We start from the raw sequence: 25,245 nt of genomic DNA, 5'->3' as shown, positions 1-25,245 counted from the left end.
GCAGAATACATTATTATTACTACAAACAGGGTGGGGAAAAAAAACCTGATGCACTTGTTAGCACATGGAGAGAAACGGTCTCTTCCAATGGGCTTATCACTATGATACGGACATTGTGTTCATCACTCTATGTATATTATAGCACATATTCATCAAAACAAATGACACAGGTATTATTACTCTTAGTTTACCAACGAGAAACTGGAGGCTTAGGAAATTTACATAACTTGACCCAAAGTGACATAGACAATAAATGGAGGAGCCGTAATTCAAATACAGATATGACTCCAAACTCTATACTCGTTATCATCAGGCTATGTCTCCCATCCAGAAGGTATTAAAGACGATAAAATCATCATCACACTAAATAAATGTGGATTTATTTTAGCTTTGATTAAGAAAGAAGCATGGGCTTCCCTGGTGGCACAGTGGTTGAGAGTCTGCCTGCCGATGCAGGGGACACGGGTTCATGCCCCGGTCCGGGAGGAACCCGCGTGCCACGGAGCGGCGGGGCCCGTGAGCCGTGGCCACTGAGCCTGCGCGCGCGGAGCCTGTGCTCTGCAACGGGAGTGGCCGCAACAGTGAGAGGCCTTCGTACCGCAAATAAATAAATAAATAAATAAATAAATAAATAAATAAATAAATAAAAAGGAAAGAAGCATATTTGTTCACATGTATTAAATCCTCATTCTGCCTGAGCTCATAACATGATTAGCATTTTGTATTTACTAAGTCAGCATCAAACGCATGCAGGCTTGCCGTCCATCTGCATGTTTACCCACCCATCCGGTTAGCGCCTACTATGTGCCAGGTACTGCTGAGAGCACTGGGAGTGGTGGCAGAGGTAAACAGAGCAGATGGAAGAGAAGTCAGCAAGGTTTTATATGAAGAACCCATTGTGTAAACTAGTATTTATTGAGAATAAAGAGGAATTTATTTGCAAGAAAACAGAGCTCTACTAGTCAAGGAACATCTGTGGGCGGTGAGTTATTGAGGCTGTAGTTGAGCTAACTATGGATGACAGTTCTGAGGGGACGGCAGTCAGCAACAGCAGGGATGAAGGAGACCAGAGGTGAGAATGCTGACTGGAGTGTCAAATGGCAGACTGGGGAGGTGAACCTGGAGAAGAAAGGAAAAGAGGTAACAACACAAAACCACCCACCCTCAGGATTCCAAGTTGAATGTTCCTGCTCTGGCCTCTGCGAAGCTGGCCGAGGGCTGGGCTAGGAGAGTGCCAGAGAAAGGGCTGGAAAGCTGGCTGTAGTTGGTACGATTAGTAACCACACCACCAGGTAGCTGAGATGATGGGAACCAAGGGACCAAGGAACATGGCTTCTATCTGAAGATCACATCTTGTTACTAAAAGAAGTTGGTTCTCAAGAAGGAAGCCAAAGGAACACAAAGACTCGGGATTCAGAGGGAGAGGAACTGCCTCAAAAACTCCTAGTAGGATGTTACCTAACAGGTACTTATCAGCAAGTAAGTACTCAGCAAGAATTTGATAAGAGTGCAGTTGAGAACAGCAAAAGCAAAGGCCCAGAATCTAAAAAGGGCAGGCAGGTTGGAAGGCTGCCTGCCTAGATTTAGAGGCGGAGGTTAAAAAGCTGCACAGGATGACGGAGGCCAGATTCCACACAGTGAAGTAGAAGACCATAGGTTTTCAAGCTAGACAGATGTAGATTCAAATACTGTTTTGGCCTCCTTCTAGCTATGTGACCTTGAGGGCACTACTTAATCTTTTTAAGGCCTCTTAATTTCCTCAGGTAAGACTGAAACATTAAAACAGTTCCATTGCAGAACTGTTGTTAGATCTAAGTGGCATAATCAATGGTGAGGCAGGAATATTATAAGCGTAATGAACTGCAGCCAATTATTAGTGTTATCATCATTATTAATTATAACATAAAAGAGTAAGATCTGGGGCTTCCCTGGTGGCGCAGTGGTTGAGAGTCCGTCTACCCATGCAGGTAGGGGACACGGGTTCGAGCCCCGGTCCGGGAAGATCCCACATGCCGCGGAGCAACTAAGCCCATGAGCCATGGCCGCTGAGCCTGTGCGTCTGGAGCCTGTGCTCCGCAACGGGAGAGGCCACAACAGTGAGAGGCCCGCATACCGCAAAAAAAAAAAAAAAAAAAAGAGTAAGATCTGAGATGCTGCCTGAGGTACCAGGACCTTCTTCACAAGTAATATTTATATCCTTTCTCTCAGGTTACTTGCAAGATTGTTACACAGAATGCCCCCAGAGTAGCTGTGGATAGCACAGAAGAGGAGCTTCCAAGCTCCTATATCGAGTGAATCTTTTCATTCCAGACACCAAAATCATACTGAAGGAAGGATGGCAAATGGACAGGCAGAGTTAGACACTGGGGCAGGGGAACCAGCTAGGAGACTGCTGCAATAATTCTCACAAGAAATGATCGGTATCTAATCATTTATACTAGCGGAGTGGGGGGCAGTGCAGCTGGGAAGGAGGGGAAGACACATGACCAACTCATATGATGTAGAATAGATCCTCCAAGACTCTGGAAACTTGAGAAATGAGCCATTTCCCTCCACACACGCACAATACACACGAAAATCAGCAGAGATACTCACCCATCCAACAATCTCTACTGGGGCAGACAAGACAGGCTTAGATTAGAACCTGTCTGATGTTCAATAAAAGTTAACTGTGGCTACCACTACTCTTACTGCTCTTCAAACTGACATGAATTCAAATCAACAGTCCCAGAGCTGATTTCAACAACCATCTCCTACAGAGGTATCACAAAAAGATAAAGTACCCTGCAAATTTTATGTTCCCGCAGGGGCTGCGGTATATGAATTCCAGGCTGAGGAGAGAAAGCATTATCTGCACCTTCCCACCCACACCCTCACTGCAGCCCCGTCAAACCTACACCACTTCCCTGGCCCAGCCCAATTTTCCTTTTATCCTTACCTTGGCTTATTCTGAGGCAAAGCCTTAGCATCAACTGCAAACATTTTGGAAACAAAGATAATAACCGGAGCAGTGTCTTCGCTTCCACATTTCATAAAAGCTAAACAGACAGGAAGTAAAACTGTTACTGTTTTTTCCCATTATTAAAGAGCCAGATTTTTCTGAAAACAATTACGAAGTTTAGAACATGGCATCATCTAAATACATAAGCAACCTATAATCTTTTACCACTATGATAAAAATTGCATCTGGAAAATTATAAAATTGCTAGAATAGTAGAGCAAGAGCAAGAGAACTGGCAGAAATGAGGAAAGAAAAGCAAAACTGATGGGGTGGGAGAAGGGCTGGAGGAACTCCCACATAGAACTAAAGCTAGGAAATGGGCTTAACCACCCCCCAAAGCCCTCAGAAATGTTTCCTGTGGAGAAGGGATAGAACTGAGAAATTTTACCAAAGGTCAATAGTCAATAGGTAGCTTACTAATAAAATACATAAAACCCAGTAGCTCTTCCAATCCCTCACAAAAACAAGTTAGAAAATAAAACAGGGGCTTCCCTGGTGGCGCAGTGGTTGAGAGTCTACCTGCCGATGCAGGGGACACGGGTTCGTGCCCCGGTCCAGGAAGACCCCACATGCCGCGGAGCAGCTGGGCCCGTGAGCCATGGCCGCTGAGCCTGCGCGTCCGGAGCCTGTGCTCCACCATGGGAGAGGCTGCAACGGTGAGAGGCCCACGTACCGCAAAAAAAAATAAATAAATAAAAAAAAAATAAAACAGACAAAAATATCTTATCATGATAATAACCAAAAACCTTAGAAATGAATTAAGATTCAATACTGTAAAGATGTCAATTTTCCCTAAATCTATACATTTTAACACACTTTCCTATCAACATATTGACATTTTTCTTAACCTACATAAAAAAACCATTGGTTAAGATAAAAAACCATCGGTTAGTAATTTTTTTAAAAAAAATCACCCCACATCAAAATAATTCACACATAAAGAATTCAACAGTAAAATTCAAATAAGGAATAAAGGAAGCAAGAATTAAATATCTATCAGAAGTCTTGCCAGGGAAAACTTTGAAAGGCTGTGAGGAACAAAGTGACACGCCCTGACTTCAATTTTTAACAGGATCACCCTGGCTGCAGTGTTGAGAAAACACGAAAGGCTATCAAGAACAGCAGCAGGGATACCAGCTGGAAAGCTATTATAATAACCAGATGAGAGATCATGGTTCAGGGAGGACCCAGGGAGGCAGAAGTGGAAATGTTGAAAAGTAGTTGTTCTGGATATATTTCAAAGGAAGAGTAAACAGGATATGCAGATGGACTGGATGCAGGGGCAGGAGATGAATGTGGGAATTAAGAGCATGCCATTGTCATGTAAACTCTTGAGAATGGACAAGATCAGCAGGTAGAAAACAGATGAGGTCCAAAGACTAAGCCTTGCTTTGGGGCATCCCACAGTTAAAAAGTCAGGGAGATGGAGAGGAACTGGAAAAAGAGATTAAGAATACACAGCTAGCTCTGATGGCAAATATTTGGCTTGGCTTCCTAGCCTCAAGAGGCTATTAGAAGTTCAATCTGGAAATTCCTTATGAAAAGTTCCAGCAAAGCAGATTTAAAAGAGCCTATATAGTCAGTTGCTATTCTTGCTGGACCTATAAAAATAATCAGGCCAAGTGTAATGGAACTAAAATTACTTTGCAAACAAATTAGTCTTAATTTGGCTATCTTGGGTAGAAATGAGAGTGATTTCAGAGAGAAAAAAATTATGTTTCAATAGAAACTATAATACACACTTGGGGATATTCGATTCTAGTTCTGTTATCATCTTCGAGGTTTTGTTTTTCTACTGGTAAACTGGACTGGATCCTGAATTCTTCTAGTTTCCTCAAATATTTGGCTACAACTCTCCAAAGTAACATTTCCAATTTTTCTCCCACTTTTGATTCGGAATCACTGAGAACCAAAGCTGCCCCTTTCCTGAAGCCCTGCAAACTGAAGCTGAACAACCTGCAATACACTTGAGAGAGACCACCACACAACATCCCATGTTTAGCAAATCTTCAGGCCTGTTGCTGTGTCAACCGCTCAGAAAGTTTACCTGAACACTCAACAACATCATCAACGACATTTCACAATGCAGATAATACTTGACTCTGACATCTAGAAATCTTGACTGGCTGCCTCCTAGGTTCAGAGGTTGGTTTATAATTTGCTCCAACCATTAACCTTTTTCTTCTGTATCTATAGAAATGCCTCTTATAATACCTAATTAATTGCTTGCCCCTTATAAGCCTAACTTTGAGAGCCCACCTGTATCACTGCCCCCAGAAACGAATTTAACTAGACAGACCTATTGTCAGGACTGAGACTGGTTTAATGAGATGAAACAATCTACCAACTCAGCTTCTGGACTGTGACACTCCTTGAAGACGTTTCAAAGGCAGAACTGTTGAAGAGCAAAATTTGCTACCCCAGAATGTGTTTCTTTGGCATGAGGATTAATTTAGGCTGATTATTTTTAAGAAGCAGAAGACTCAGGAAGTCTTTCTTTTTATGTCCCCTTAGCTGTCTAAAGAATTTAGATAAAGGGCCTGGTCCCAGAATAGAGCTATCCCCAGAAAAGAATATGCAGCTATCACTACAAAGAATATGGGCCAGGTGTGTGGGGGGAAACCTGGCAGGACCTAGAGATCAGAGTCCACTCTGTGTCCCAGAGTCTCTGCACAGCCCAGCAAACATTCTTTTCAACCAAACTTTTGCTTTTCCATCTTCATGTGAATTGCCTTCCTCCTCTTTGAAGCCCTAAACCACTCACAGTATTTAAGGTGAGGGTTTCGGCCAGTTATTCTGTTTTCCTGGGTCTGTCCCATGTATATATGTTATTAAACTTTTGTTTGATTTTTCTGTTTTTTTTTAAAAAAAAAAGAATAAAAGAATAAATAGCCAGGGAGACAGGGAGAAAGTAGGAGTGTGTGGAAGCCTAGAAGTCAAGGAAAAAAGTGACTCAGGAGGGAGGGGTGATCAACCATGTCAAATGGTAGTGACGGATCTAGTCAGATGAGGATTGAGAACTGGCTGAAATATGTAACAAAGGACAGTCAACAGTGGCCCTGAGAACAGCAGTGACTTGGGGGGCAGGGGCTGCAAAGTCAATAGATTGGGAGAAAAAGAATAGGAGAAAGTGAGTACATACACATGAATTTCATGAGCCACACGGAGCCTGGAATGGGAGGATCCCTCACATGGGGAGCGCATATAGGGGGCTTCAAAAGAGCCCCACAGCCCCTGGAATAAATCACTTTTCCACAGTCCCTGGGGACACAACCATGGTGGTGATATGGCACTTTAGGAACACATTCCTGGTTATTTAGGAGGATGGAATATAGCATGATTATAGGATTATGAAATGTGATCAGGGCAAAAGGTAGAAGTCTCAGAGCCTCTGGTATCCCCACTCCACTGGCAGAGCAAAATGGCTCTAGCAAAACTGAAATGTTAGAAAACAAAAGGCAACTGGTGAAATGTTTGTGAAATTGTTTATCTGTGGAATTGGCCATTTGGCCATTTAGCAAACTAGCATTTAGCAAATTGGTCTAGAGTAGTCTGGACTTAGGACAATCAAAAATATGTTACCTGCTGTGTTCATCTTTACCTCACCTGCTTTCAGTGCCTGGGTTTCCGGTGGAAGAGAATCAAATGTTTGCGATCCTGCGCACATCAGTTTCTCCACTCTCTCGGCTGTAATATCAAGGGGACTAGGAAGTTTCTGACACACCATAGCTGAAGTCTGCTGTTAAGGACTCAAAACCTTGAGCAAGTGCCCTCCACCATGGCAGATATTCACAGTATGAACTAAATACTGAGGTAACAATGTACGTCTATAAGATGCCTGGGCTATAAGGCAGCACTACGCCATATATCACATCTCAAAATATGGATACAACTTCAGGGAGTTCATGGACACTCTAGAGCCCAGAAAGGATCTTCATGATAGATAATCTAACACTGACATCCTACGGATCAAGTGAGGAAGGACAACAGAGCTCAGGAGTGTGGCTAACTGTGACCTTTTAAGTCCTCAAAATCTTTTATGTCGTTTCATGAACTGGTATAAAACAACCATCAGCCACAAGCTATGACACAAGAAGGTCCCCCACCAGAGCGAGTGTCACTGTAGGGGTATGTGTCTATCACAGCTCTGAGACCCACTGCTGGTTCACTCCCAGGACATTGTGCCCCCAGCCCACTGCAGGGGTACGGCTGAGTACACACAGGTCAAGGAAAAGAAGACAGTCCAAATTCATCTATAAAATCACTTTAGTTAATGTAAGCCATTTAAAATCAAGTCTTTTTGTAATCACTAATGTGAGAGGAAGTATCAACAAGCTAATGAAAATATGGGTCTAAAATGAACCAGTGCTGTATAAAAAAATAAATAAAATAAAATTCAAAAATAAATAAATAAAATGAACCAGTGATCCTAAGACAAACGTCTAAATTATCTACTTATATGTAAATCTTAGTCTAAAAGTTTTTATTTTACAGGTTACTAAATAAAAACTAAAAACATTTTTTAAGAACATTCAGGTTGATATTAGTATTAGCCCTAGATAATTTTTAAAGTACTTAATACAGTTTCATGGTAGAACCTTAAATAACCCCAGAAGACTTTGGATGGAAATGCGTTATTTTCAGAGGATTTCCAGATTGCAAATAACACACTGGTTTTTCTTGTTTAGTCAAATCTATGATTTCATTAAAAACCATTAAAATAAAGGATACCAAGAACAGCTTGAGATATGGGAAGCCACTGACTGCAAACAGCATTGATCTGAACTTTAGGATCTGAATGCCGTGCCTCTCGGGCTCCAATTTTTAATCCTAAAGAAGTCACGATTTTATCAATTTTTTCTTTGTCCCTATAGTAAATGTACAGGATGGGTGGGGGTGAGGGGTGAGGAGAGAGAAAGATCACATAAAGACACAAAGGAGCAGTGAGGAAAAGGGAATCAACGTTGTTTGACACATTTATTCCTAATGTATTACTTTTACTACCAAAAAAAAAAAAAAAAATGCTTGAAGGGGCTCCTGCCACAGGAGAAAACTGCTCCAACCTCTACCCATACACTTCCAAATGAACTTTTCTTTAAAACGTCCCAAGAAGCACTATTCTATAATCTCCCTAAAAAAGCTATGTCAACTGGTAAAGCAATTGTATAAATAAATACTAAAAAATCATTATTCCATCTCTGGAACAACTCAGAAATTTACTGAAGCAAACATTCTTTTCCACTTGTATCAGGCAAGTTTTTCCCCAAGTGCCCCATTAGTGATCCTTGATATTAAGCACCTTTTCTACTACAATTACTATTTTATTTTAAACTGAGTTTGTATAAACAAAAGTCTAATGTTTCTTTCCATCCTTTATATCTCTTCACCTCAGCACTCTATAAAATATTGCTGTTCTCTCCCTCCTGTCACCCTTTACTTGGGTTACACATACTCCTTTAAATTGTTTCCAAGCCCTGTAATCAACTCCTCTGTAAAGGCTCTGTTCATTTTTTCAGTCTATCTCAGCTTTCTGAAGTGTGACTCATCAAACTGAAAAGTGAGGCAAATTATACTGCCCAATTTATGTAACAATTTATAACAGCCTTACTTTTTCAAGACAGCATCATACAAACTCCATATATTTTCCAGGATCAACTGTACAAATAAAGGTTTCTTTCCTTTTGCCTGTAAAAAAGGATGAATGGGCTTAAATTTCTGAATATTTAATCAGTATCTTACATATTCATTCTTGACATATTTTATTATCAGTGTTTCATTTCTACCAGAAAATATTTACTCAACAGAAAAGTGGAGGAAAGTAGCTATAAGAATGCTCTAAACAGCCAATAATCCACAATCAGTAACAACCCACTGTTCTCTTCCTCCATGTACCATGGACTTCACAAACAAGACCATTTGGGGGATATATCACTGCAGTTGCCCTTTCACTGCCATCAAAGAAATACATGATACCCAAGCTGACAGCTAAAACTTCACTCTAAAATTTCCATGGACTTTGTTCTAAAAAATGTTCTTAAACATGAAAAATGTTCAACTTCAAGGAAGAAGATATTAAAAAAAACAAAGAAAAAACCCCTATTATTTCTCTTACCAAACTGTACAAAATAAGAGCAAGAGCACTTTGAGATGGATAATATACAAGAGCTGGAATATAAATTGATAACCTCTTTCTCAAGAACTATTGGCAAGGTATTGGGAAATTAGGCCATTACCTTTGAATACCTGGTTAAAAAAAGCTCATTGTCAAGACATAAAAATGTATTTATCAAGATGCCCACCACAGCTTTACTTAAAATATCAAAATATTTGTGAAACAGAAATAAAAACTACGTCCAATCTTACAGAATTTATGTAGATTCGACATTTATGTAGAATGATTACGTAAATGATGATGTAATAGGGTCCTTATGTGACAGGAACTGTTCTAAAGACTTTTCTTGGATATTTCATATAATTATCATAACCACCCTATAAGTATTACTATCTCCAATTTGCAGATAAAAAAACTGAGACAAATGTCATGGAACTAGTAAGTGGTGGAGCTGAGATTCAAACAGAGTTGGATTCTCAAACCATGCTCTTTCCCACTTCATACACTGGCTCCTTCTTAAATACACTGTTTATAGAAAGATTTTAATGGCAACAGAAGATGTTCACAATATGATGTCAAGCAGAAAAGCAGCTATATTATATAAACAGCAAAATCTCAACTGAGGGATGTATGTATCTATCCAGAAAGAATGAAAGAAATGAAAACCACAGCGTTAGCAGCGTTGTCTTCTGATATTTTTTCTTTCCTGTGGCTTTATACTTATGAATACCTTCTTAAAGGAATATATATGGCTCTTCAATGAGAATGAATTTATAAAATCCTGAATTTTACATCTAAAAAAAATCTTCAAGAAAAGCATCCTCTAAGGCTATGTGATTCAGCAGCCTTACATCACCTCAATCGATAGAATTAAATGCTCCAGGGAGCGCCTGCCTCTCCACATCAGCAAAGCATGGTGACTGACATTCAATGAGAGAAGGCCTCAGCTAAGACTAGGGATAAAGTGTGGGCCACACAGTGATGTCTGAAAGAGATGTCTCTTTATGAAGGGGACACACAAATGCCTGATGCAAAATATGTGTCTTCAAGTTCACATGCATAGGATCTGAGATTTTTGCTCCTCTTAAAAAGAAAAAAACAAACAAAAAAACCCAGGCAGTCCTTTGTTCCCTATATTTAAAGAACTCTATTTAAGCGATACTTGGATATAAGACACATGAGCTTTAGCCAAATATATACAGTAGAAAATCCCTCATAAACTGACTCCCATAAACCAAGGCCAAATTACAGGCGTGTTACAGTACAGGTTTTCATAGGGCAACAGTGTGACCAACAATCAACAGGGACATATGTCACATTACCTGATCAACCTTCATAATCTTCTTAGCCTTCATATTTATATAATAATCTCCCCACAAGGTTTTCAAAAGAACTTCCTTTTTGATGCCAGTTTTTTGACTGTAGATTTTGGCAAAGTGCTCAATTCTGAAAGAAAAGCAAGTGTTCACTTTATTAATAACAACATAAATAAGTGTGAGTACAGCTAACACGTGAGTGTTTCTGTGCCAGGTACTATTCAACATGTTTTGAATGTCATTTCAACTATCTTACAAGGTAAGTACTAATTATCCCCCCCATTTTACAGAAAAGGAGAATGAAGCACGAGATATCACACAGGTAACAAGTGAAGCTGGGATTCAAACCCAAGCAGTCTCGCTCCAGAGCCCAGCTTCCTGTCCAACTTTCCCTAAATTCATAGGATTCATGCCATACCTCCCTTTTTAAATTCTGCATGTGTAAAACAAGAGGAATAATGGCCAAGGAAATGGAGGCTCCAGCTGCCGATTGCAGCCATGCCAACAATAAACTTTGTTTCAGCCCTTCACTGCTATAGGTTACCTATTGCTCACAAAGAAGACAAACCCTAGAGCCAGAACCTGCCAAAAAAGGCTGTTTAGCATCTGGGATTAAACAGGAAACAGATAGATACACACTTACTTAACTCTCTCCAGCCCTTAGAGAAGCCAGTTAGCACCAGGTCTGCTCTACTGGAAACCCCAGCCACACGAGAGCGGTCACCTGACAAATAACGATGCTGTATATTACAACATCTGCAGTGTCTGGATAAAGGACCTAGAAAAAAATACCTTTTCTGCAGGGAACAGTATGTTCCTACATAATCTAAGCTTTCAGTCCAACTCTCAAAGTACCAGCCATTTAAAAGATGCCTGCTATATTCTCCAATGCAGAAGGAATCCGAAGTTAACAGATTCTAGACAATTCTTTACCTGTCAGTCAACAACTATGGAATCCAGGGGTTAACTACAACCAAGTCCAATTAGCTGATATTCTCTTACGATAATAGAAGCCTGGTGGGAGCTGCAAGAGTGGAAGTTAATAATTATGGATGGAACCAGAAATATGAAGAGCATCAGGCAGCAGCTTAGAAGCAAAAACTGATGCTACAGAAACTGCTGAAGATAAATACCCAATGCCCCCTCTCACTGAGGGCCAAGGGAGAGTAAAACACCCATCAGGAATCAAAATTCATATCATACAGTTATAAGCTACTAACATTCTAAAAGAGATGGCCTCAAAGGTCCATCACTTCCAAAGTAATTCACTATGGTAAGCTTCATTTCCAATTTGATCCAACAGTTATTTATTTTAGAGTTTTTTTTTACTTTTCCAAAACTTTAGTTTCTATTATTATTTTATTTATACTTACATAAAAATTTATATATAAATTGTATATGTAACATGTATATAATATATAATTTATACATTGTTTATATATGTTAGTATCACTATATTATTAATTTATAATCTTTTTCATCTTTTTGGAGGGAACCCATCTTCTCTTTACCAATTTTTACCTTACTCCATAGACATAGCTTTCCTACTCTGGAGGGCTGAAAGGAGCACTCTTGGTCTCTCTCCCACCTCAATGGCTACTCCACAAGCAAAAAGAAGGCCAATGGCCAATACTTATTGGGCAGAGTTCCGATGCCTAAAAAAGGAAGCAAGCTCTGTCTTGCTCCCTACTCCAGGAATCAGTAAAAAAAGCCAAGCTTCCTCCTTGACTTCCTGGAGTTAAGTGCACCTAGAGCAAGGCACAGAACCATCTTTCCAGAGACAAGTCAGCAGACCCTTATCTCACCTTGGGCTTTCTATCTCTCAACACCTGATCTTGCCAAACAGGCTGCAATCCTCCATGCAGATTCGCAGATCCATTACAGGACCTACAGGAGGGAGACAATGGGAGGCAACTACTGTGGCCTGAGGTCCCAAGCACATTCTCCAGCCTAACTCTACCAGGGAGCCCTGTTCTTTACAGTGATGCTCGCTGGGTCCTCAATAAATACAGCCAACACTTTGATCATCTTATTGGCAACTTGGGTCCATTCTTAGATGGTTAGCACTGGAGATAATGACTGAGTGATTTGTATAAGCTTTCAACATAGTTTATATTCCTTGAACTTGAATTGTTTGCCTGACATAGGATCAATTTTTATATATCCTTCATTGACACTTAAAACAAATCCTGACTTTAATTATAATACTATTCATATGGTTTGTTTCTATTTGATGTTAAACTGTGATATGATGCAATACCCCTAAACCACATGCCTGTGGATTTCTACTTATACTTCTATTTTTGTCTCATGAACTTTGCTGTCATGATAATTAATCTCTTTACTACAGAAATGTGCCAATTATCCATATAAAAATGATCCTTATGCCACATTTGCCATAAATTCTGCTCTGCTTATCATTAAGATCGCCAAACCTACTTTCTTTTTATTCACATTTGTTTGACATATTGAGTCAAAGCTTTGGTGTTTACCCTGTGTCCCTTATGCTTTATGTTTATTTTATTTAGCAAACCTCTGGAAATTTCCTTATAAAAGACAGTATCTCCTCAACAGGGGATTCAAACATTTACTGTCATAACTGTTCTGATTAGGTAGATTTCTATTCATGCTTCTAGTATTTTTGTTGTTGTTGTTGTTGCTTTGGGCTACCCAGACTGTTATGTTTTCTTTTATCCTTTACAACAATGTGTCAGATATATGTCTTGTTTTAACTCAAAAAGTGGTAAACAAAGATTTTCACAAACACTGAAACATACTATAAAATCATAAATTATAGTAAGAAATTGGCCATTTGCTTAGACCACTGTCTTCAAACCCTTTTCTAGTCCATCATTTATTTACACATACATATACATACAGACACATAAATCTTTGAAAATCTTGTTTTTCAACCTTTACATTCATTTCAATCCCCCAGTTACCACAAAAGTTGCTTATAAACATCAAACCTTTCTTCATTATTGCTTAGTGCTTTTATTCCTGTGTCTGTCATTAGTTATAATTTTAAAACACTGACAGTTTCTAGCACAACTTCTCCATTCTTGAATTCTATTTTAATTCATTTCCTCTACCGAATAACTTCAAACAAGATTCTCAGAAAAGATTTGCAGGACATGTTTTCCAAGACTACTGACCTATCAATCTTTTGCCCTGAATGACAGGTTGGCCAAGTATGAAATTTCTGGGCCACATACTCTTTTGTGTCCAAGGTACCCAATAGATTAATGTTAACTGCAGGATTCTAAGACACTGCTGCACAGACAAAACTATAAGGAAGGGCTTTTTGTTGTCTTTTCTTTCCTGCCCGTTTTATAGGGTTGGAGCCTCAGCTCTATTTATCTTTATCAGGAACTAGATCGTTGCTGCCACCCACAAAAGTCAATGTGTTTCTGCTTTTTCAGAGCAGATTCTCCTGGAGTAACAACTATTAACAGATTTAGGCCACACAGCCACTAGTCACACTTCTTAATCCTGTCCCACTATATAAGAGTTTATAGAACCATCTGCTAAATTCTGAAATGTACTCATTTCCCACTTTTTGTGACAACTTTCCCTATTGAAGTTGCCAACTTTCCCCATTCACTGACATGTTAGAGGAAAATTGGAAGGAAATGGGTCTCCAGTGCCTTCATTTCCACCAACCCTTTTCCATAAATTAACATGTCAACTAGTTGAGAACAGGCACTAGCAGATCTATAAAGATGACTTTGTCTAATACAGGGGAATTCATTTATTGACTGAAAGTATGTAAAAATGTCCAAAGTTGTGAGAAGTTACCCTCATTCTGTTCATTCAAGTCTCTCCCCATTCCTTCTTCCACAAAAAACTTTCCCTAATTTGTGAGATTTAGACTAAAATTCACATAAAACATTCAATTCTTTATGAAAATCATTACAAGAAAAGGGCAAGCCCCTTACCTTGTAGCTCGCTAGCAAAATTTACAAATTAAGAAATCAATAGGTCTGACCCTGTTATATGACTGAATGAATCACTGTACATTTTAGTTCAAAGAAATTCTTAGACATTATCTTAGACCTATATTCATATTTTTCAGATGAGGAGACAAGGCCCAGAAAATGACAATGGTAAGTCATCAACTACATATGAAAAGTACAAATTTTCAAGTTTATAATTTCCATTTTCACTATATATCCATTATCTGAATTTATTTGTCTGGTATGACCTTTACAGGTACCAAATAAACCAAGGTATCTATAATTTATTACAAACTATCACAGAAAAATTATGGTATTATAATTTATTATGCTGCCCAAGGCAAAATGTGTTCAGTCAAAAGGAAGTTGAAGGGCAAGTTCCTGTAAAAAGGAAGACAAGGAATAGCCAAGGGTGATTTCACCTGGTGCATTATTTCTGGTTCTATTATCCCTGCAAATTATAGGTAAGGTTAAGCTACAACTAAAGTAAATTTCATTATATCCCCACAACTGTTTACCTAAGCCGAAGACATTTTTCTCAAAGTAAAAATCAGCTGAATTTTCTGATTTCACGAGTCAGTAATGGTTGTGGTTAGAAATGTAATCAATTACCTAGCACATTCAAAACTGATATCACTACTACTTGGCCTGAGTGTGTACATACCCAGAAGGGGCAATTACAAAAAACAAGGTTCCCTATATTCCATAGTGAAGATCCCATAAAAGCACTATGGTAAAAAAGCATGAATTTCAGTGCCAGGCAGAGTTTAAACTTAACAACAGCTATGCCACTCAGTGGCTAAGTGATGTTTAACAAATCAATCAATACCTCTGAACCTTAAATAATAAATATTAATACCTATTTAAAAGGATTGTTCTGGGACTTCCCTGGTGGCACAGTGGTTAAGAATCCACCTGCCAATGCAGGGGACACGGGTCCAGGAAGATCCCACATGCCGCAGAGCAGAGCAACTAAACCTGCGTGCCACAATTACTGAGCCTGTGCTCTATAGCCTGTGAGCCACAACTACTGAGCCCACATGCCACAACTACTGAAGCCCACGCGCCTAGAGCCTGTGCTCTGCAACTAGAGAAGCCACCGCAACAAGAAGCCTGCACACCCCATCGAAGAGTAGCTCCTGCTCGCCACAACTAGAGAAAGCCCACGCACAGCAATGAATACCCAATGCAGCCAAAAATAATTAATTTAAAAAAACTGGAAAAAAATAAACGGAGTGTTCTAAGAATTCAATGAAATAATTTAAGTAAAGTGACTAGCTCAATGCCTAGCATATGCACACCCTCAATATAGTGAGTTTCTTTCCACAGTAACTTCTGCTAGTGTAGATAATAAAAGTTGATAATGTATTTGCTCATATATGCATAATAACCTCCAGATGATATACAAGAAACTGCCATGACAAACTAGTTTTCTGTGGGGAAGTGAACTAAAAAGCTAAGGGATAGGGTGGGAGACTTTTCATTGTATGCATTTTTGTACCTTCTGAATTTTGAATTTATTCAAAGAATAAGGTTTAAAAAGTTAATTGTATATAAAATCTACAAAGAGATGCAAAACTGGTTGAATATTCAAAAATCAATGTAATCTACTATATTAATAGTTAAAGAACAAAAATCATAGGATTATATTAATTGATACAGAAAAAGCATTTGAAAAAATTTGACACCAATTCATAGTAATAACTCAGAAAAAAAGGAGTGCAGGGGAACTTCTTTATCTTGACAAAGAACATTTAGAAACAACTTAGAACTAACCTTATACCTCTTGGTGAAAGACTGAAAGATGGGGAACAAGGCAAGTATGTCTACTTTCCCCACTTATTCAAACAGTGGTGGAAGTTCTTGCCAGTGCAATAAGGCAAGAAAAGAAAGGAAAATGGCACAGGACAGGAAGAAATAAAAGTCCTTATTTGCAGATGACATGACTACCTTGTACAGAATCCCAAGGCATCTACAAAAAACTCTTAGAACTAATGAATAGGTTTAGCAAGGTGAGAGTATACAAGATCGACACACAAAAATCAAGTAATTATATTTCAATGCAGTAGAAATGAATATGTGAACACCAAAATAAAAAATACAATACCATTATAATTTCTAGAAAAAAAGAAAAATTAGGTGCAAGCCTAATATAACATGTACAGGAATTAAATGCTGAAAACCACAAAATGCTGATTAAAGAAATCTAAGAAAATCTGCACAAAAGGAGAAACATACAGCCTTCATGGATTAGATGATTCAACATAGTAAAGGCATCAATTCTCCTTAAATTAATATACAAGTTTACCATGCATTTTCCACCAAAATCCTAGCAAAATTTTTTTTGCAGATATAGGCAAAGATTATTATAAAATGTATATGGAAAGGCACAAACCCTTGAACAGCTAAAACCATTCTGAAAAAGAAGAATGTGATGGAAATAATCCACCCAATTTCAAAACTTATTATATACTTAGAGTAATCAGGGCTATGTGGTATTGGTGGAAAGACAGACACATAGATCAATGAAACAGAATATAATACTCAGAAATAGACCTATATAAATATGTCTAACTGATTTGGACAAAGGTACAAAAACAATTCAATAGAGGAAGTATAGGCTTTTCAATAAATGGTGTCAAAGTAACTGGGACACCCACAGCCCCCAAAATGAACCTCGACCCATGTTTCACATCTTATACAAAAACTTAACTCAAAATGAATCACAGACTTAAATGTAAGAAGGAAAACTATAAAACGTCCAGGAAAAACATGAGAGAAAATATTCAGGATCTAGGGCTAAGCAGACTTCTTAATGCCAAAAGTATAATTCATAAAAGGAAGAATCGATAAACTGGACTTCCACTCAAATTAAAAACTTTGCTCTGTGAAAGACACTTATTAAGGTGAAAAGCGAAACTCTAGGCTGGAAGAAAATCTTTATAAAACACATATGAGACAAAGGACTAATATCCAGAATATATAAAAAATTCTCAAAGCTCAAAAGTAAAACATAAATAAATAAAAAATAAAATTAGAAAATGGGCAAAGGACTATACAACAAAGGAGGTAGTCAAGAAAATGAAAAGGCAACCTATTGAATAACAGAAAGTATTTGCAAATTATATACCTGATAAGGGGTTAATACCCCAAATATAAGAAATACTCATACAACTCAATAGCAAAAAACCCAAACAATTCAACTGAAAAAAAGGACAGAGGATATGAACAGACATTTTTCCAAAGAAGACCTACAGACAGCCAACAGGTATATGAAAAGATGATCAACATCACTAAATATTGATCATCACTATCAGGAAAATGTAAGTCAAATGACAATGAGCTATCACCTTACACCTGTTAGAATGGTTATTATCAAAAAAGGTAAGAAATAAGTATTGGTTAAAAAAAAAAAAAAGAAATAAGTATTGGTGAGGATGTGGACAAAAGGAAACCCTTTGTGCACTGTTGGTAGGAAGGCAAATTGGTACAAACACTATGGAAAATATTATGCAGGTTCCTCAAAAAATTAAAAATACAACTACCATTTGATGCAGCAAGTCCACTTCTCAGTATTTATGCAAAAAAACCCCAAAACACTTGAAAAGATATATGCACAACACCTTCATTGCAGCATTATTTACAACAGCCAAGGTATGGAAACAACCTAAGGGTCCACTGATACATGAACGGATAAAGATGATGCAGTATATACATACACAAAACGGAATACTATTCAACCATAAAAAAGAATGCAAACTTGCCATTTCCAACAACATGGATGGACTTCAAGGGCATTAGGCTAAATGAGATATGTCAAACAGCGAAAGACAAGGACAAATACTGCATGACCTCACTTACATGTACGATCTTTAAAAAACAAAACCAAAGAAACAAGCAGCTTACAGATACAGAGAACAGATTGGTGGTTGTGAGAGGCAGGGAGTAGAGGGTTGGCAAAGTGGGTGAAGGGGGTCAAAAGGTACAAATTTCCAGTTATAAAATAAATCAGTCATGGGACATAATGTATAGCATGGTATAGTTAATAACACTATATTGTATAATAGAAATTTCTTAAGAGTCAATCTTAAAAATCCTCATACACACACACACAAATTTTGTAACTATGTATAGTGATAGAAACTAACTAGACTTACTGTAGTGATCATTTCACAATATACAAATATTGATCATTATGTTGTACACTTGAAACCAATACGTCAATTATACACAAACAAAAACAAAATGGGCAAAGGACATGAAAAGACATTTCACACGAGAGGATACACAGATGACAAATCAGCTCATGAAAACATGTTCAACATCACAAGCTGTCAGGAAAATGTGAATTAAAACCATAATAACATATCAGAACACACTTATCAGAATGGCTAAAAAAAGAAAAAAGAAAAAAAATAGTGACAATATCAAATGAGCGTGAAGATGTGGAAAAACTGGATCACCATACATTGCTGGTGGGAATATAAAATGGTACACCAGTTTGACAGTTTCTTTAAAAACTAAACACATGGGATTCCCTGGTGGCACAGTGGTTGCGAGTCCACCTGCTGATGCAGGGGACACGGATTCGTGCCCCGGTCCGGGAAGATTCCACATGCCACAGAGCGGATAGGCCCTTGAGTCATGGCCGCTGAGCCTATGCGTCCGGAGCCTGTGCTCCACAACAGAAGAGGCCACAACAGTGAGAGGCCCATGTACCACGAAAAAAAACCCAAAAAACAAAAAACTAAACACACAACTACCCTATGACTCAGCCGATGCACTTTTAGGCATTCATCCCAGAGAAATGAAAACTTATGTTCACATGAAAACCTACACAGGAATGCTTATAGCAGCTTTACTCATAGTAGCCCCAAACTAGAAAAAACCCAGATGTCCTTCAGTGGGTAAAGAGTCAAACAAACTGTGGTTCAACCATACATGGAATAGTACTAAGCAATAAAAAGGAACCAACTGGTGATGCACACAACAACTTAGATAAGTCTCTAGAGAATTATGCTGAAAATTCAATCCAGAAAAGGTTACATATTATTCAATTACATTTCTATAACATTCTTGAAATGACAAATTATAGAAATGGAGAAGAGTCAGTCGTTAAGGAGGGGTTGGAAGTGGGAGGGAAGTGGGTGTGGCTATATTAGCGGAACATGAAGGCTCTTCAAGGTGATGGATTACATCAATGTTAATATCCTGGCTGTGATATTACACTACAGTTCTTCAAGATGTTACCTTTGGAGGGACACTAGGTAAAGGAACAAGAGAACTCTCTGTATTCTTTCTTATGACTGAATGTGAATCTACAATATTTCAAAATAAAAAGTTTAATTAAAAAATCAATTGGATATAAAAACCACAAAGAGATTTAATTACATTGAAACACTTACCCAAAGCCCCACCCATCTATTGCACTTGTAAATACCACATTTCCCTGGTCTGGAGAGAAGTAAAGGTGAGAATCATCAGTGTCCTCCAAGCCAGTGCTCCAGTCATACACTTGCTCTCCTTGCTCAGAATTTGGATTCACTTGGGATTCAGTCTCTCTCTCTGCTCTTTCTTCTAGCACTTTAGAAGTAAAAAGAGTTCCTGTGAGTGCATTAATCTAGGAGAGATGGTAAAATGGCAGAATGTCATTCAGATGCTTAGCACTCCCACAGCAGGAGACACACTGTCTAACCCTTGCTAAGCCTAGAATCATAAGTTACAGTTTGAGCTCATATTAAGCACACATGGATGGAGATAACGTTTATAGCAATCATTAACTTATATGCTATCAACCCATTCTTTCCACACCCAGCAAAGCTAAACTGGAAGGCTTTTGAAAGGTCATTTTTGTGCTCATGAGTTGAAAGTAGACACTAATCTGTCGTATCTTCAACTTGTTTTCCAGGACCAGGGCCAACTGTCACTAGAACTCAAGGTTTCCAACACCCGAATTCTTCGTTTATAACCTTAGTCAACTCCCTCACCATTTCTCACAGCAGATGTTTGAACTGTTTACCCGTCTCTTCAAGCCCTCTTCCTGACCTCTAACCCCCAACTATTTTCACTCTCAAGTACATAATCTTATTTCCTACCTCCGAAAGAAAACGGAAACTATTATTCAGAAATCCTGCAAGCTCCCCATAATTCAACCTGTAGTTCCATCTATATCTACAAATACCGCTGGCCCTTCTCCTTCCACTGCAGGGAGGGAGTATTTCATTGGTACTCCATCCCTGACTATACCTTCAGGGAACTAGATCCACTGATCCATTCTTTTTCACTGCTCTACCTTTATCATTCCCTTTCTTTAGCAAATAAATATTCTCAAGTTGGTCTCATCAACGGCACTCCACCGTCTTGAAGAAGACATTTCAAACCTCCATGCTTTCTACTCCCGCCTCTTACCACTACTTAACAGGATCTCATTCTTCAACTATAGCAAATAATTTGCAGTTCTTTGAATGAAACATTGTACTATGCTTTTTTTCCTTTATAACTTTGTGTATCTCATTCCTTCTCTCTTGAAGGACTTTACCATAATTCTCTACCTGGCAAACGCTACCTCTCTTCCATCTCAAGGCCTCTTTTGTGAGACTTTTCCTAACTCTCCCTTTCCTCCTGACCCAGTCTGGGTGAAGCAGCCCTCATTTATGCTCTCAAATCACATCCAGGGTTTATCTCATTGTTCTCCAAATCTCTCTTTTAAGTGTTTGTCTCCCCAACCACACTGTGAGATCTTTGAAAAGAGGGACTCTGACCTGTCTTTGTAGTCATAGTCCTTAGCACAGAGTGAACATCCAAGAACTCATTCATTCAACATATAGGTATGTTAATGTTTGCTGAATAAACGAATGAATGCTTTGGTAAAATTTCACCTAAAGACAGATAATAAAAAAAGCCAAAGAGTCTCCTAATATTGCTTTACTGTGAAACCAAACTACAGGATTTTAAACAAGAGAACATTGAAACCTATTGTCCAAGCTTTATATTCAAGGATACTGCCAGGAGATGGAGGGGGCTCCTAAGATGACACTTGTTCTGCCGCCTCTCTTCTGGTATGATGACTGTGACACATGTGAATCGAAGTAAGTGAATTTTCTGTAGCAATGCCTCATACTCAACTCAGCAACTTCCTTACAACTCTTCCTTGAGCCACAATTTTTCAAATACCGAAGTAAAGGATAAAATACCTGTTCTAAAATATTCTTGAGGTGACAATAGGCCTCCTGTGGGGTGAATTTCAGTTCCACTATCAAGCGATCTATCTTATTAATCACTAAAACTGGACGAATGTTTTCGAGCCAGGCTTGTCGCAGAACTGCCTGTGTCTGATTAAAAAAGAAAGGAAAATGTAAAGCTTGTGATATGAAATGAGTAAAGCACATTAGAAAATCAGGATTAATACGCAACTCATTTCCATACTCCTTGATCACAATTCAGACCATGCCAGTCAGACTCAGGTGTTCACCAGACATTCACAAAGTACATAACACAGAAGCATAGAACTACAGATAAGAAACTGTCCTTGCCTTTATGGAACTGACAATTTATTTAAGAAGGATAAATAAAATTATGTAAAAGACAGTGAAGAGTTTTGGAGAATTATACACACACACACACATATACACACACACACACTCACAGAGTTTACTGAATTTGAGTAAATAGTCAGGAAACAAACACTCATGTTGCCAACACACAAGTCGAGAAACAGAACATTCCCCCAGAAATCCCCTGTGTACACCTTCCTGATCATAAACAACCTCTCAGCATTTCCCACTATTCTGCTATTCTAGAGTCAGGTCTGTTCATTTTACTTCTCTTGTCAGGATACCTAAGACACTACAAAGACTAGGGCTGTGCTTCTCCAGTTGGGGGACCTGTGCCCTTACAGGCAATCAGATGGGAAGTTACAGAATAATTAGAGCATATCTTCTTAGAATTATCAATTTTTCTCCATTTCTACAAGAAAACCTCATTTCATTGTGCTTTTGTTTTATTGTGCTTCACAGATGTTGCATTCTTTACAAACTGAAGGTTTGTGTCAACCCTGCGTCAAGCAAGTTTATTAGCACTATTTTTCCAACAGCATTTGCTCACTTCATGTCACTATGTCACATTTTGGGAATTCTCACAACATTTTACATTTTTCATTATTCATTTATTTGTTGTGGTGATCTGTGATGAGTGAACTTTGATGTTACTATTACAACTCAATAAAGGCTCAGAAATGGTTAGTATCTTTTAGCAAAGGAGTATTTCTTTTTTCTTTTTTTTTTTTTTTCTTTCAGTATGCGGGTCTCTCACTGTCGTGGCCTCTCCCATCCATTGCGGAGCACAGGCTCCGCACACACAAGCTTAGCAGCCATGGCTCATGGGCCCAGCCACTCCGTGGCATGCGGGATCCTCCCGGACCAGGGCATGAACCCGTATCTCCTGCGTCGGCAGGTGGCCTCTCAACTACTGCGCCACCAGGAAAGTCCTATAAGCATAACTTTTATATGCACTGGGAAACGAAAAAAAAATTCATGTGACTCACTTTACTGTGATATTCATCTTACTGCAGTGGCTCAGAACCAAACCTGCAATATCTCAGAGGTATGCCTCTAATTTAAACCTTTTCTTATTCTTTTTAAAAAACATTAAAACAAATAAGGGCATTTAAGAAGTAGGACACAAAGATGACAACATTTTTAAAGATAAAACATATGGTTTCAAACAAAAATTATTTTTAAAACTAAGTTTAGAAAGCCACTCTGAGTTTCATGTCGACCGGAGTTACATGTTCACTCTGGCCTTAGGGGTGAACTTTTTGAACTGTGGTGGGAAAGAGAAGAAAGTCTAGATTAAGGATCTGGAAGAGTAAGAAAGGGGAGGAGGAAGGCAGAGAGACAGCGTGTGCTGGTGGGAGGGGGATAGACTGATAAACCAACAGGAGACTCTCCCATCTCAGTATCTTGCTATCAATTACCTCTCACAGTTCAGAAACTTTTCCACTGGAGTGAAACCCCCAGATCCTCCTAAACACCTCTCCCACTTTTGCTGAGTTCCTCTCCAAGAGGACATGACAGATACGTCAAGGCACCTTAAAGTCATTCTCTCTACTACCCCTTCAAAACTTGGGGGATGTATCTCCATCACAGACCAGAAAACTATCGAATGTGAAATGTAAAACCAGCTTTCTGATGGTCAGTGAAACGTCCCAAGTGGCACAAAGTCATAGACAGTCAGTTCCTCCTCTCTCCCCACACCTTCTTTAACCAGTTAAATATTTCCACGTTACAATCCACTACCTGCGGACAGACCCCTTCCACAGCGTCCACTACAATAATGCACCCGTCACAAATGCGAACAGCCGTCGATACTTCCGAGGAGAAATCCACATGTCCTGGAGAGTCTATCAGATTAATCAGGTACTCCTCCTCACCTGAAATGAAATTGGAAGACACACATTTTCAGTTGTACAGGTATACAGTACTCTTCCTCTGGCAACCCAAAGTCAGAGAGCTTCTAAGAAATGACTGAATAAAGCTAAAGAAGACAAAAGCTCAATCAACAGCTACCATTCCAACTTAGTAATTCCCAATGATGGAACTATCAACTCCAAACAGCATCGGTATAAAAGGTTAAAGGATTGTATTTTTCTAATAATCTAGTAACCACTTACCAAGAGCTACTGTGAGCCAGGCACTGTGCTAAACACTTGTGCTAATCACACATGATTGAGCCCTTAAAATATCCACACAACATAAACTTTCTTCTACTCACTGTGCAGATTAGGAAATTGGGACTACAAGAAACTAATGGAAAAGACACAAAGCAGGTGGCCAGCTACTTCCCTACAACTTCTCAAAGAGCAGTGTGTGAATATGCGCAGCAAGACTTACAGTCAATTCCAAGTCACAAATTTAAAGAGCAGCTACTATGTGCCAAGCAGTGTGCTACGTGCGCTCACGTTTGATATACTGTATCCTTTAATCGTCACAACAAAGTTGTAAGCTGAGAGCATGACTCATGCCTATGTGTCCTGTTTTAGCACTGAAAGTCTCACATCCCATCAAACGCCAACGTCAGTCCCACGTCCCACTAAGCCCTAAGTCAGTCCCAGGCAAACCAGAACTCCTGGCCACCCTAGGTTACAGAGAGCACTGTGGACATCTCTAAACAAAGTCAAAGAGCCAGTGCCCTGGAACAATGGCCCCGTGTGCCTCCTTAATCGAGTCTTTTACTGTCAGGTCTCACAGCATCAGTCTCACAGCTACCCTTTAGGATAAGCACCAGGGTCCCAACCAAATAAACCAGAGAAAAGTGAGCAGTGCTAGCAGGGTTCAGGGTTCTATCCGCTCCCATCACATAAAACAAAAGTTATGAGATTTCTGAAATCATTCAGCATTTTTGCAGCCCCACCCTTCATTTCTTAAACATGCTAAAGCTCCCAAAAGGGAAGTGATTTACCCAAGGTCACAAAAGCAGTTGTAAGACAGAAACACACCCAGGTCTATCTACCACCTTAGTCACTTCCTATGAAGGTCACAGATGTTTCTACACTTTGCAGCTGAAGAAACGACACTTGTTTGTTCATTTCGCTAAGAACCAGAATAAGAAATCCTGGAGGGTTTCCTTAGTGGCGCAGTGGTTGAGAGTCTGCCTGCCGATGCAGGGAACACAGGTTCATGCCCTGGTCCGGGAGGAACCCGCATGCCGCGGAGTGGCTGGGCCCATGAGCCATGGCTGCTAAGACTGCACGTCCCAAGCCTGTGCTCCGCAGCGGGAGAGGCAACAGCAGTGAGAGGCCCACATACCGCCAAAAAAAAAAAAAAAACCAGAAACCACTTCCTGAAATCAATATAAGGGTTC

At 39.1% G+C, this 25,245-nt stretch overlaps 1 protein-coding gene across 4 annotated transcripts in view; it reads right to left on the bottom strand.

Moving 5' to 3' along the window:
* EFL1 (elongation factor like GTPase 1) overlaps positions 1-25,245 on the bottom strand; it is a 133,825-nt gene that overhangs the window by 99,660 nt on the left and 8,920 nt on the right. For all 4 annotated transcript variants that reach the window (XM_067030032.1, XM_059056039.2, XM_067030031.1 and 1 more), the window contains 8 exons: positions 23,682-23,815; positions 21,579-21,716; positions 19,791-20,005; positions 10,436-10,559; positions 8,610-8,686; positions 7,733-7,869; positions 6,608-6,730; positions 2,939-3,038 (listed from right to left, as the gene is read on the bottom strand). In XM_067030032.1, coding sequence (XP_066886133.1) covers positions 2,939-3,038; positions 6,608-6,730; positions 7,733-7,869; positions 8,610-8,686; positions 10,436-10,559; positions 19,791-20,005; positions 21,579-21,716; positions 23,682-23,815 — 1,048 coding nt within the window. The remainder of the gene's footprint in view (positions 1-2,938; positions 3,039-6,607; positions 6,731-7,732; positions 7,870-8,609; positions 8,687-10,435; positions 10,560-19,790; positions 20,006-21,578; positions 21,717-23,681; positions 23,816-25,245) is intronic.

The sequence above is a fragment of the Kogia breviceps genome, chromosome 3, assembly GCF_026419965.1.
Source record: "Kogia breviceps isolate mKogBre1 chromosome 3, mKogBre1 haplotype 1, whole genome shotgun sequence".
NCBI classification, from domain to species: Eukaryota; Metazoa; Chordata; class Mammalia; order Artiodactyla; family Physeteridae; genus Kogia; species Kogia breviceps.
Note: the sequence above shows the minus strand (reverse complement) of the source record. Positions and strands in the feature narration are given on the sequence as shown.